Raw genomic sequence first — 13875 nt, 5'->3', positions numbered from 1 at the left:
CATACGCACACAGCATTCTGGCTGATCTAACTGAGCAAAGACATTAAAGATGTTCCCATAGACAATTAACTTTTATTAACTTATTACTATTTCTTAGACATTTTTGCCAAAAATGTTTAATTAGTTCTTATTACTAAGATTTTTAAAACAAAAATTTGCAAAAGGATTTATTCCAGTGTCACTTCGCTGAATAAAAATGTGGGAGATAAATATATAACGATAGAAAAAGCGAAATCAGCGAAACCAATTCTATTAGCAAATTGTCACTATAGCAACCGAATCAAAGCGTAATCGTTGCCGTTTATTTTTCCAACTATTTAATTTAATTATAGACTTATAAAAGTTAACAATTATGTTTTATTTGACGTAACGGTATAAATATCAAATCGGTTCGGTTCCAATCCGAATAAATATAGATTAGTCAAAGTTCGATTGGAATTTAAGCGGGAACGTATCGTAATCGTTATAAATACTGGTTGGCGTGGTTGGTAGAACACTTGCCTTTCACGCCGAAGGTTGTGGGTTCGATTCCCACCCAGGACAGACATTTGTGTGCATGAACATGTCTGTTTGTCCTGAGTCTGGGTGTAATTATCTATATAAGTATGTATTTACAAAAAGAAAAGTAGTATATGTAGTATATCAGTTGTCTGGTTTCCATAGCACAAGCTTTGTACAAGCTTAATTTGGGATCAGGTGGCCGTGTGTGAAAAATGTCCCAGGAAATACTACTGGTGGTGGTACTACTGATGGTAGAGCTTTGTGCAAGCTCGTCTGGGTAAGTACCACCCACTCGTCAGATATTCTACCGCAATCCGGTTTGAAAGGTAAGTGAGCCAGTGTAATTACAGGCACAAGGGCCATATCTTAGTTCCCAAGGTTGGTGGCGCATTGGTGATGTAAGCGATGGTTAACATTTCTTACAATACCAATGTCTATGGGCATTGGTGACCACTTACAATCAGTAGCCAATATGCTCGTTCGCCTTCCTCTCATTCTATAAAAAAAAAAAAGATTATTAGAATTTGCTCCCAGTGACTAATAAAGCAGCCGCTAAGTAACGTTTATAAGTAAGGCAGTTACATTTTAATTAAAATAAAAGGCGATTATTCAATAGAGTATTTATTTGTTAATAATTAATGACAATTATACATATATTATAATTATGTCAATTAAGAAAGAAAACAACTCAATTCAATTGAGTATTCAATGTATAACAAATATATAACAAAAAACTCAAAAATAATTCTAATTCAATCAACGCGTTGATGTATAATAATATGAAAACTATTAAATTGATGACTTTTATAGAAATTAACTTGAAGAACTTGTTTAAGTAATGCAATCTTCAAAATAATAATTTATTTTAAATCAGAATTATAAACGAGAAAATCAATTTATTTGGGAATCGTTCTAGCTCTCTTAGTCCGAACCCCTGTCCTCAAGACTGGTCTATCTCCATCATTCAATTTTCTTTTACCAGATTTCTTGAACACTTCCACTGGATTCGTACTAGGCTCTTCAACTCTATCATTAGAACGGACAGCTTCACTGTATTGTTTTAAAGTCGAATCTTCATTGGGTGGTATATTCATCCCGGGATTTTCTATAACCCGACCAATGTAAGAAGTGTTCTGAAGACTTACCTTTTCTAGGGGACTAAGTACCTCTCCAATTGGATCGGGCACGCTCACCTGCGACTCGAATGTTTCTGCTAAAAGGCGATCGACTATGTTCACTTCTCTCGTATTAAAGAATTTTGACATGACAGCATCTAGTTGTTCCGGTATAATTTTTTGAGAGGTATGCATACTGGGAACAATTATTTTTTTATTACCAATTGCAGTTTAAATACTATTTATATGAAGGGAGAAAAAAATGAATACGGCAAAATTAATTTAAAAAAATTAGAATTATGTATACGTGGAAAAATCTACTAATCCATTTTGATAGGTTTCCTGTGAAAACAGCAGACACAATATTTAAACAATAACCATGGCCCACATGTGATACCGGTCAGGGAAAGAATTAATATAATTAAAATACCGCCATAGACATGAAACACTTACTCGAAGTCGGGATCCTGCTTAATAATTCCGTGCGAGTGAAGCAACTTCATTAGTTTCATGGCATTCGCGTCAGATATACGGAATCGTTCCGTGAGATTCCGCACCTCGATTGCTGGCAGTTCCGTGCAGAGCTCCAGAGTGCGGCGGAATATGCATAGGCACTGTTATATAAATACCAATATTACTGTATCGTTTATCTTTTAATATTTTATATCTAAAATATAAAGTGAATGTCAATTGCGGACGGAAGGCACCCGGCCTTAATTCTTCCGATCTTAATATAAGAATGGAATTACAATTAAGGCCCCATTTAAGGCTATATATGATATAAGACTGCTAAATTTTTATTAGTTCCTGCCCATCATATACTGTTTAGTATTGGCTGAAGCTGTATACTGAAGCAGTAGTAGATATTAGTATTAGGTAATGTTTATTTATTTTCTTTTATTATTTTTGTTAAGTTAAAACCGGTTTCATTTTAAAATTAAGTCTCTTTTTCTTTTATAAATAAAAAACATTATTATATTATTATTATAGCCTGATACTACTGACCACTTCTCTTGGCCATTTATGGACTGATTCACAGTAGCAGAAGAAATTAAAACTAAACAACTCACTATAGTCCACTTTACGAGTCGAACTTTTAAGGAACAAAATACAGGCACCATATTGTTCGATGTTCGAGGCTAAAGATAAGCGGAGCGAATTCAGCGTGTAAAACGAACTTAATTTTTTTTCATTGAGAGCTCGTTTCGTGACTAGACTGATGAATGAATATCCGCGCAAGGAGAATATGCTTCAGGGAAAAGTGCGCCGACAATTATTACGAATATGAATTAATTGGGGAAATTCCCAACACCCCCCTGGTTTAGTAGTTCCCCTACTTTAAGTACAGTACTCGAAACAAAATCGCTTGTTTTTAATACATTTAGGTAATAAGATAATATATATAATGTAATAACAATAATGTCATCCAGACCGATTTCGGCCACGGCGGCCAATCTCAAGAGAGATTAGCCAAGCAGAAGATATTATAGTGCACAAGCGTGTGCGCATACACAGGTGCACTCTCTATTACAATATATGTAGGGTATGTATCACCTAAAAAAGCCGAGATGGCCCAGCGGTAAGAACAAGCGGTAAGAATCTTAACCGACGATCGTGGGTTCAAACCCGGGCAAGCACCGCTGAATATTCATGTGCTTAATTTTTGTTTATAATTCATCTCGTGCTTGACGGTGAAGCAAAACATCGCGAGGAAACTTGCATGTGTCTAATTTCACTGAAATTCTGCCACATGTGTATTCTACCAATCCGCATCGGAGCAGCGTGGTGGAATAAACTCCAAACCTTCTCCTCAAAATGGGGAGGAGGACATTAACAGGCTGTTACTGTTACTGTTACTGTCATGTATCACCTCCCTCTTCTTGCTGTTCAGCGGCGCGAGCTTGAGGTCGGTGGGCGCGCGCGTGGCGTCGCGGTCGTGGCACGGCGCGCAGCAGTGGCGCGCGCTCGCGCCGCCGCGCCGCACGCCGTAACACGCCGCGTGCTGCTGCGTGTTGCAATAGCTACGCGACGTTCGTTTATGTTCAGCGCTTGTTTTTATAGAATAGGAAGGCGGACGAACATTTATAACATAACATAACCTGATGGTGAGTCACCAATGCCCATAGACATTGGCATTGTAAGAAATGTTAACCATCGCCTACGTCACCAATGCGGCACTAACCTTGGGAACTAAGATGTTATGTCCCCTGTGCCTGTAATTATACTGGCTCACTCACCCTTCAAACTGGAACACAACAATACCGAGTACTGCTGTTTTGCGGTAGAATATCTGCCGTTTGCGTACCGCACCTGGATCGTTCCACGAAACAGCAACGATTACGTTTCGAATCGATTGCGATAGAGTAAGTAAATTTGTTAGTAGATTATTTTCAAAAACTTTTAAAAACTGAAAATTGTACTAAATTAGGTGCTCATGTCTATTCCTGGCACTGAAGTCTATATCATCCTAAGAGTTCACGAAACAAGAGTCCAATAGATGTTGTGCCGCATTGGAGCAGCGTGGTAGAATAAGTTCCAAAACCTTCTCAAAAGGGAGAGGAGGTTTTAGCCCAGCAGGCAACATTCACAGGCTGTTACTGAATTAAATTCAAACATGATACTTACTAACAAGTAAGGAGCTCGCTTGAGTTGTAAGATTCGCGGTCATCGTACTTGTTGCACGGACATACCAACTGAGTCTCATTTTCCGAACGAACTCCTGAACCTGACGTGACTTTTGACATTAATATTGACAATTACAGCAGGTAAGAGTTAGATTATGGTTAGAGGTTTTAATTATACACACTTTTGCCAAGATCCGGTTACACGATTGAGTTAAAAAACTTATTTGTTAAATTTTGAATTAAATCGAGAATTCTTTGATAAATAACGTAAGAAAACATTGTATTGACGGATGGAGTAGGTAATAATAATAATTTTTGCAAGACAAATAGAAGCCATTCAAAAAATGATTTACTACTCACCAGATAAATCCATTTCGTTTGATAACACCGGTGCGTTTTGGGATGGCTGTAACATAGAATTACATTAATATACTGCTTATCGATTAATTGAAGTTTGCATAAAAAGGAGGGAATTTTTCAGCAGGGTTGTTTCATTTTTCACCCAGAAGTACGGACTTGCGATTCAAAAGGGAAATGCTGCTAACATTCTTGCCACCATTCTATGCGGTCTAGATTAGTAGTTACAATTTTTTATTTTTTTTAAATTTATAACACAATATTATTATATGTCATTATTCAATAATTGTAACTAAGTTAGCTCTTTAAAAAAAATATGAAACTTGAATAGAATACAAAACGCTAGTCTTAGAATAATATCTGACAGTCTATGTGTCACAAGGAAACCACTGGATGGATTTGTACAGAACTCGTCTTATCAAAATTTTGTGAAAGGAAATCATAAGCGCTGCATCTGTTTTCACTTACTATAGCTTCATGGCTGGCTCTCATTTGCTCCTTTATGTAAGAGCGTGCGATCAACTTATGATAAGGTGTTTCAACCCAGCCAAGTTTGATAGCTTCAGATAGCGTAGGATCCAGGTGGTCTTCAGTTTCATTGGTTGAGAGGTAGCCTGGTGCTTGGTAGTCGGCGGGGGCATCTGTTACAGCAGGATTTTTGATGAAACTTAACAAAATAATATTAATCTTTCAATTCGAATTTAGTGCAAAAGACGCCATGCTATTTATTAAGAACTTTACATGTTTTGGATTCTTTTTATTTCATTAAATTTATTCATATATAAATTATTTACAGGTTTAATTATAACACGTTTACCTTCATTGTAATAAAGCCGCAGACTGACATCATAGGACGATGGTAAGTCATTCTGACACGCTTGCATTATAACCACACAAGCTCTTATCAAGTGGATGGTACGTTCTCTTACATTTTCAAACGTATATTTCGTACTTTGTTTCACATTATCCCGGTTTTTTGAATGTACATTCATGGTAACCCCATCGTCATTATATGCGTACTCAAAAATATGATATTCAATTAAATTTTCTTGTTTGCATTCATCTTCATAAAAGCAAAGCGCTAATTGGTGAAGCTGAGGAAATAATTTCTAAGCAATTTGAACAAAAACAAAAGATAAGATACAGAGACTAAGTTTTCTATTATTTATTTTAACTAGCACAAAACGCGACTTCGCCTGCGTCGAATTCAATTTTGTGACGAAAATACTTCAGTATCTACCATTTATATATATTATAGTTATTAAAATTAATTATTAAGTAGCAGCGGTAATCTTAAATAAAAAGATGGTAGTTTTGGTACTTCGCAAATAGCCATATTAATTTAATAAGCAATTCTTTTGAATTCACACACTTAATTTTATTTGTTTCTAAAGATATCGCAAATCTATAACTTCCTTGGCAAAAAAAACATTTAAAAAGCAAATAATATTAATTTAAAAAGTAAATTACTTACATATTTCTTATCGAATGCTTCAAATGCTTGTACTAAAGCTGTACTCAGAAATTGTGCAAGTTCATCGCGACATTTCTTCTTCAGAATACGTAATTTCACACCACCGAAAGATTCGACCATATAGCTGTCTTCGGGAAATGCATTTTTTAAATAAGTTATTGTGCTAACAGCCACAACAGTCAGCTGTTTCATAAAAGCTAGAGAACTTGTATAATTCTCGGTTGCTTGTCGAGGAAACACTTTAACCCACTCTGACACGGCCTAAAGTGAAAGCATTATATAAGTTTTACTTTATAATTCTACCGACATTTACATTATATACTACACCAGTAATACATTTCGAATAAATAATATATGAACCTGATTTGTAGGTGTTGCAGTGGCTGTCATTATGTTAAATATAAATAACAATAATAATTTAAATTGTCGGCCGAATTAATCAAATTAATAAAAATTCCCGCCGAAAACGTAGCGTCACAGATTACACTAGTCAAAGAATATAATATAAGCTGTGGAATGTGGATGTAGAAGGCGCTAATCTAAAAATAATTGTTTTTAGTACAGGTCCACTCCTTGAATGACACATGCGAATCTTACAGATTATATTTTTTAAAATTATATTCTCTTAGAAAATGCAAATTCACAGTTCAGTTAGTTTTAAGTTTAAGGCCTAAGTTCTTATTGTCAATTTAATTATTGTTCTAAATGTGGAAACTATAACGTTACTTTTATACAAGAATGAAAAGTAAGTAAAATAGATCGAACCAATATTAAACTCTATGCTCATGCAAGTAGGTTTTATGGGAATACTTAAAAAAACATTTTTGACATACATTCAGATACGAATTGAATAAAATAATAATTTGTAATCGTTTTGTTAAAGTTCTTAATTATTTTAACCAAACTTATAAAATGTTGTGTCCCGAAGGTACCCAGCTTCAAATTGAAAACTCTTTGAAGAATGAAGAAAATGCTTGTAGTAAGAAAAATAATGTTGAAGGGTCGGATAACTTGAAACTGAATTCATATAAAACTTCTAAAAGCTGGAAGAAATCTATAACCAATTTTTTTCGAAATCAAATTCGATCTACCAAATCAAATGATGTAAGAAATGGACATTATATTCGAAAAAGACTTCGTTAATTTTTTTGCTTATATAAATTTTATTAAAATTATTATAGGGCGATCGACCTACGGGTAGCCAAGAAAAATTTGAAGAAAAGGAGATAGCGCCTGAGCAAAAATGGCAATCCTTGGGAAAAGTTTTTAAGCGTCAAAGTTTTGCCGAGCATTGGCGAAATTCTCCGGTGCAGCAGGGAGAATCTTCATCTCAAAACAAGCGTCATGCAATTCGCAAAGTGTTTTCTAGCTATTTGGGGAAGTCTCAAAAATGTAAATCTGATTCATTTGAAAATTAATATTTATTCGATAGTAAAATTATTTAAATAAATTTATTTTATTGGTTTATATTTGTATAAATATTGTACTAAAAATAAATATGGCAATAAAATAATTACCTTTCAATCCACATTTTATCTGTCATCTAGTGACGGCTTTTGACATAGAACACAAAAAAAAAACGAAAAGTTGTGTGACATTTCCGCAGGCCCTTGAGGAATGAAATTAATTTTTGGCTTTTTGTTTAAAATAATGTCCAGGTTTACGTGTTTGTTTTATGATTAACTTATTAATGGTGCATAAAGAGGTCGCTTTAATTTTACGTACATATATCGATTAATGTGCGCTACTTTACTCGTGAATACGCCCTTGAAAACAGTGATACAAAAAGTCTAAAGTCAGCATAGCAACAACACTTCAGAGGATTTAATTCTTGTTTTAAAGAAAATTACAGGTTGCAGTTTGAAGTAGTGCCTTTTTGAGGTAAGGATGACGCTGAATGTTAAAAAGTATGCAACATTTTATAATTTATATATTTACAATACCTTGTTTTACTATACTTATCTTTGTGTATGTTCAATCATAGTATGTATAACTGTGTATGTCGACGTTAAAAAGAGTATGTATCGTGTAAACTTGAAGATATCGTAGTTTGTTTTAAGTAATTATATTAATATATTTTGTCGTGATTTGCTCATTTTACCACTACCTCATTAAAGCTATCTTTCTTGTGCTATTAAATACTTTTAATAGATTTTCGTAAAATAGAAACATTTTGTTGTTAAAATAATAATATACTGATAAGGTTGCAAATATATTCAAGAGATTGCAAATATATTAAATAATTGTAATTAAGTTAAAAAAATATTTAACCAGTTATTGCTTTTTAAATTTATATTCTTCTCTTGCCTAAGTTAAACTAATTTTATTGTGTATATCAATCAATATCAGCGGTACATATCCTTTACAAAATTAAGTAACATTATATCATGTTAAATTTCACCCCTTACTTAAACAGCTTTAAGGAATATTTTATTATTTTTAGAGTGCTATTTTCTTATTATTATTGGCTTAAGTTATCATTTTTTTTAGATGGTCTATTTGCTAGTCAGCCTTCCTGCTTCAAATAACAAAATCCTTAAGTAATTTCTTATAAAGAGATTATAAAACATTAAAAAAATTGTAAGGTAATGGTAAGACTGACTGCCTCGTTGGTCTAGTGGCTTGTTATAAGGCCGCAGACCAGGAGGTCCTACTGATGGTAGGGCTTTGTGCAAGCTCGTCTGGGTAGGTACCACCCACTCATCAGATATTCTACCGCAAAACAGCAATACTTAACTAGATATTGTTGTGTTCCGGTTTGAAGGGTGAGTGAGCCAGTGTAATTACAGGCACAAGGGACATAAAATCTTAGTTCCCAAGGTTGGTGGCGCATTGGCTATAAGCGATGGTTGACATTTCTTAGAATGCCAATGTCTAAGGGCGTTTGGTGACCACTTACCATCAGGTTGCCCATATGCTCGTCCACCTTCCTATTCTATAAAAAAAAAAAAGGTCCTGGGTTCAATTCCCAGGTCGGGCCAGTAAAAAGTTATTGGCTTTTTCTGTCAGAAAATTCTCAGTAGCAGCCCGAAGTCTGGAAGTTATAAGTGTGTACACTCCCGTGCCTCGGAAAGCATGTAAATCCATGGGTCCGGCACCTGAACTCTTTCCGGTCGTGTCAGATTTCTGTCCCATCGGATTATGAGAGTTAGGGAATAGAGATATTATAGTGCACACACTTGTGCACTATAATATCTCCTGCGTAATTGGCTAATCTCATTTGAGATAGGCCGCCGTGGTCTAAATCAGTCTGGAGGGTATGATTTGCTCACATTACTTATAGTAAACTATTAAAGATCAGATTAATAAAAATCAATTTACTCTAGTTAATTAAAGTCCTTAGAAAAAAGTACTAAATGATTTGCTCAAGTCTACCCCTGAGGCTTTTAGGCCAAATTATTGTGAAACAAACAACCTCTACATTATCGCAGCATGTTGTTTTAAACATGTACACGAATCAAACAAAAAAAAAGTGGCAACAATTTTAACACTAACTAAATCTAAATCACTTAACTAAGAAAAACTAAGATTTTTCTGGAAACTCCCAAAATAGGTTTTTGATATTGTTCTTATTGACTGCTTCTCATTACTTATTTTTATTGATAATAATTTTGAGATGTGGCGTGTTTACTACTCTATCTGCCTTTGGAATATCAGATGCCTGGATACCTTCCTCGTTAATTTTATTAATTTTTAAAGGTTTTTTAATATAAGCATTAGAAAGAAAGTAAGAAAATTATATAACATACCTTCTTTATCATACTTGAAGCACTGTTTATTGACAACACAGGCAGACTATTTACTGTGCCCTTTCACAATCGCAATGTGATGTTGAACAATGCAGGTCTGCAGGAGTGCACATTATACATTTTATTAAATCATTAATAAACTTATAAATTGATTACTACAATGATGCTGGATGCTGGATATCTGCTTTTCTGATTTTTGTCATTTTGTTAAGGAATTTAAAGTGCTGTCATTTGACAATGCAGCACTACAGTGGTGGTAGAGTCTTAATATTTCTTATGGCACTATTAATAATGTCTGCAACATAAGAAAATCATATAGAATTTTTAATCCCCGGCTTCTTAGTCATAGAAGGGACCAACGTTTCCAGTGATGTTTTCTTATCTGTCTTATAATAAGATTAACTGATGACATCTAATATAAAGTACATATTAGTCGTCTTGCTATTATAAAACTTAGATGATTTTCAAATTTTATTAGTTATAAAAATATAGTTTGAACATTACAGGATTCTATATTTAATTTTTCTTTTTTTTTCAGATGTGTGCTGAAGATGTTTGGAGGTTAAGGCTAGTAGAGAGCAACAGTTTTATTTGATAAGTAGTTTTTAAGTATCATAGTGGTGCTTTTTGTTAATGTAAGATGATAACTAGAAGATGGTTTCATCCATCGTTGAATGGGGTGGATGCGGAGAAATTGTTACTAGAGTCAGGCCGAGATGGATATTTCCTGGCTAGACCGAGTATGAGCAACAAAGGTGATTTTACTTTATCCGTACGGAGAGGAGCTGAAGTTATTCATATTAAAATACAAAACAATGGCGAGTTTCTTGATCTTTACGGTGGCGAAAAGTTTGCCACGCTATCAGAACTGGTTCAGTTCTACATGGACAACCAGGGTCAACTACGCGAAAAAAACGGCAATATCATACGAATAAAGACACCTCTAAATTGTGCCGATCCCACAACTGAGAGGTGGTATCATGGTCAACTAACTGCCAAGGAGGCAGAAAGGTTGATGCTAGAGAATGGTAAAAATGGTTCTTTTCTAGTAAGAGAATCGCAACGTCAACCAGGCGACTTTGTGCTCTCCGTACGCACGCGAGATAGGGTAACGCATGTGATAATAAGGCGGAAGGACAATAAGTATGATGTCGGCGGTGGTCAATCTTTCGACGATCTTGTCAGTCTCATAGAACACTATCGAAACTATCCTATGGTCGAAACAACGGGCGATGTATTGAGGCTTATTCAACCATTCAACGCAACTCGTATACAGGTGCACCACTTCCATACACGAGTTAAACAACTGCAGAAAGAAAACGAGGGACCTATAGAGAGCATGGCGTACAAACAAGGTTTCTGGGAGGAATTTGAAACTTTACAAATGATGGAAAATTTACAGCTTTTTGATAGAATGGAAGGTTCTAAGCCGGAAAATATTAGAAAGAACAGATACAAAAATATTATTCCATTCGATCACACCCGAGTCATTCTACGGGACATTCCATCTGACGCCCCACCGGGTTCCGATTATATTAATGCAAATTACATCCGTTGCGATTTCATTGATTCCAATTCTGACTCACAGGATTTGAACGGAAGTAACGAGAATAACTCTCCCCACGCTAAAGACGGAGCATCTAAAAAAGGGAAAACATCACCCACTCACAAGGGAGTCATTATCACGCAAGAAAAACCAAGAGAAGTTTTAAAAGGTTACGGTAATGGTACCCACAAGCTTATACCTCCTTTCGAACTTAATGTTCTCCGCACCAACCCAAACTACGTAAACACTACCATACCGAAATCTACGGAAGTAATCGAAAATGGCGATCCGGACAAGGTTTATAATAAAATCTACATCGCCACACAAGGTTGCCTCTCAACCACGATTTATCAATTTTGGTCGATGATATGGCAGGAGGACGTACGCATCATAATTATGACAACAAAAGAAATAGAGCGCGGTAAAGTAAAATGTGAACGGTACTGGCCCGAACTTAATAAGACGGAAGTGATCAAAAAATATTCTATTTACAACGAGTCCGAGTCTTCCACTCAAGATTACACTTTACGACGTTTTGTTGTGACAAAGAAAGATGAACCGAGCATCAAGAGGACCATATATCATTTTCACTTCACTGCGTGGCCTGATCACGGAGTACCTTCAGAACCAGGCCGAGTGCTAAACATTTTACTCGACGTTAACTACAGGCTGCAACAAATAATGACCGGCCCGGATCCACCAAGCCAGGCTGTCGTGTGTGTCCATTGCTCTGCAGGCATCGGAAGAACTGGTACATTCATCGTTATTGATATGATTCTGGACCAGATACGGAAAGAGGGCTTCGATTGTGAAATAGACATTCATCGTACGGTGCAGATGGTTCGAGACCAACGATCTGGTATGGTACAGAACGAGGCACAATACAAGTTTATATACATGGCCTTGCTAGAGTTTATCGAAACTGAGAAACAGCGAGTAGGACTGCGCCCTGCGCCAGCTTCAGAAGCTCCGCGTATTTGATCCCAGTTATAAAATATATTCAAAGTAAGAGAGTCCTTTCTCAAATATTTGTAAACGCTTTATCAAATGAAAGAAGTAACAAACGAAAAGATTTAAAATGCAAATCGATAGTTTATTAGATGTGACATAGTTATATGTAACTTTTAAATCCTTTATGTGCAGATTATGAATTTGACGATAGATTTATTGAAATCCAATACTGTATATAAATGAGAAGATAGCCGATATTTTTCACTGATTGTTATAAAAATATTAAGAATACTTTATAATAAGTTACTCCTTTCGAAGGACGCAAATTAACAGCGAACCAAGTCAATAAATTAGTCACCGTGGTTTTTTTTTTTAATGATAAAGAACGAATCTGAAATAGCATTTTACATTTTCCTGTTTATTATATTTCTTCATATTTAATTGGATACTTTATATTTTTCTTTATAAAAGTAGCTATGAAGTAATTATGTATATTTAAAACAATTAGCTCGACCATTCATTGTTTTTTTTTTTTTCTCTCAGGAATCTTGTAATTCGAATACGCTTCACTGGTAATTAAAACGAGATTGAAAATAAGAAATCTTATAAAGATCAACTATAGTACCTAATTGTTGGTGATAAAAAATATAAAATATGAAACGGAGACCTGATAATGTTTCAAATAATTTAATTGCTTTAAAATTGTACTATATAAAGTCAGGAGGTTGACTTTAATGTGATCTCGAATCGATTTTGAATTAGACAGAGTATATTTTTTATTTTGCATACGACATGTGTAATTGAGTTAGAAAAAACACGAACTTTGAATTTGAAACAACTTCAGTAGAACACATATTATAACGAAAATACATCGATATATATTTGCCTCATCTAACATAAACATTAGCTGTAAATTTATAGTAACAACAATATTTTTGTATTGTAATGATAATTTTTTTTTAAATAATTTTTAGGAGAGTTGTAGATGGGGCTACCTTATAATTTATTTATAAATTATCTTTCGGCCACGATACCTCTAATCCACACAAATAATATATTTTAAAGAATGTAATAAGGTAGTTATAGTGTGTCGATATATCTACTTACCAATGAAATAATTTTTATCTAAATATTTCATAGTGTTTATTCTATATTGGTTTTTGAGCCTGATGATTGTGTTTTGATTTTTTTTTTATTTTGGCAACTGACTGCTGGTGCTTACGGAGTTTGTCTCATATTTCGCCTTAGGCGATGGTGCGATATTTTTTTTTAAGAAATTTATGTTCTATTTGTGTATATGATATTGAATTTGAATCAATTGAGTGATATATTATAAAACACAATATAATATGTATAAAATTGTTTCGTAATTTATTTATTTGAAATATTTCAATATGTTATTAAGAGAATAACACCTTATTCTCATAAAATGACGAAATCTGAATGATATTACATCGTTGTACAGAAAATGTATTGCTCAATTGATTTATTCATATTTTCTACGTTGTTGGCATTTTATTTATAATATATTCCAATTTGTAAAGCTGAGCTTATGTAT

General features: G+C 34.4%; 3 protein-coding genes across 5 annotated transcripts in view; 1 reads left to right on the top strand and 2 right to left on the bottom strand.

The window, feature by feature from the left end:
* The window catches only part of LOC126781671 (alkylated DNA repair protein alkB homolog 8), a 104369-nt gene that overhangs the window by 76779 nt on the left and 13715 nt on the right, over positions 1–13875 (bottom strand). The gene's annotated exons all lie outside the window — the stretch shown is intronic.
* Positions 1269–9917, bottom strand: LOC126781679 (HORMA domain-containing protein 2-like). 3 transcript variants are annotated; one of them, XM_050506642.1, is made up of 9 exons: positions 6432–6489; positions 6072–6332; positions 5415–5706; positions 5066–5238; positions 4601–4646; positions 4242–4341; positions 3487–3637; positions 2070–2230; positions 1269–1812 (listed from the first exon to the last, which is right to left on the bottom strand). In XM_050506642.1, the coding sequence occupies exons 1-9, from the start codon at positions 6459–6461 to the stop codon at positions 1398–1400; spliced, it is 1629 nt and encodes a 542-aa protein (XP_050362599.1). In that variant the 5' UTR covers positions 6462–6489; the 3' UTR covers positions 1269–1397. The 3 variants fall into 3 exon arrangements, with proteins under 3 accessions (XP_050362599.1, XP_050362600.1, XP_050362601.1); XM_050506643.1 differs by having other exon boundaries at positions 5415–5691; XM_050506644.1 differs by lacking the exon at positions 6432–6489 and adding an exon at positions 9821–9917 and having other exon boundaries at positions 1274–1812.
* LOC126781667 (tyrosine-protein phosphatase corkscrew) lies at positions 7626–13587 on the top strand. The gene is made up of 2 exons (XM_050506624.1): positions 7626–7952; positions 10359–13587. Exon 2 carries the CDS (start codon positions 10461–10463, stop codon positions 12345–12347), a length of 1887 nt encoding a protein of 628 aa, XP_050362581.1. The 5' UTR covers positions 7626–7952; positions 10359–10460; the 3' UTR covers positions 12348–13587.

This window comes from Nymphalis io, chromosome 4 (assembly GCF_905147045.1).
Source record: "Nymphalis io chromosome 4, ilAglIoxx1.1, whole genome shotgun sequence".
Taxonomy (NCBI): Eukaryota; Metazoa; Arthropoda; class Insecta; order Lepidoptera; family Nymphalidae; genus Nymphalis; species Nymphalis io.
This window is presented reverse-complemented; position numbering and strand designations above follow the sequence as displayed.

Excerpts from the sequence above, each read along its gene's own strand:
- LOC126781679 (XM_050506642.1), bottom strand. The coding sequence starts at position 6,461 with ATGACAGCCACTGCAACACCTACAAATCAG. Across the intron at positions 5,707-6,071 it reads AAGCATTCGATAAGAAATAT|AAATTATTTCCTCAGCTTCA; the intron begins GTAAGTAATTTA and ends CAAATTGCTTAG. Across the intron at positions 1,813-2,069 it reads AAGCAGGATCCCGACTTCGA|TATGCATACCTCTCAAAAAA; the intron begins GTAAGTGTTTCA and ends AATTGTTCCCAG.
- LOC126781667 (XM_050506624.1), top strand. The coding sequence starts at position 10,461 with ATGATAACTAGAAGATGGTTTCATCCATCGTTGAATGGGGTGGATGCG.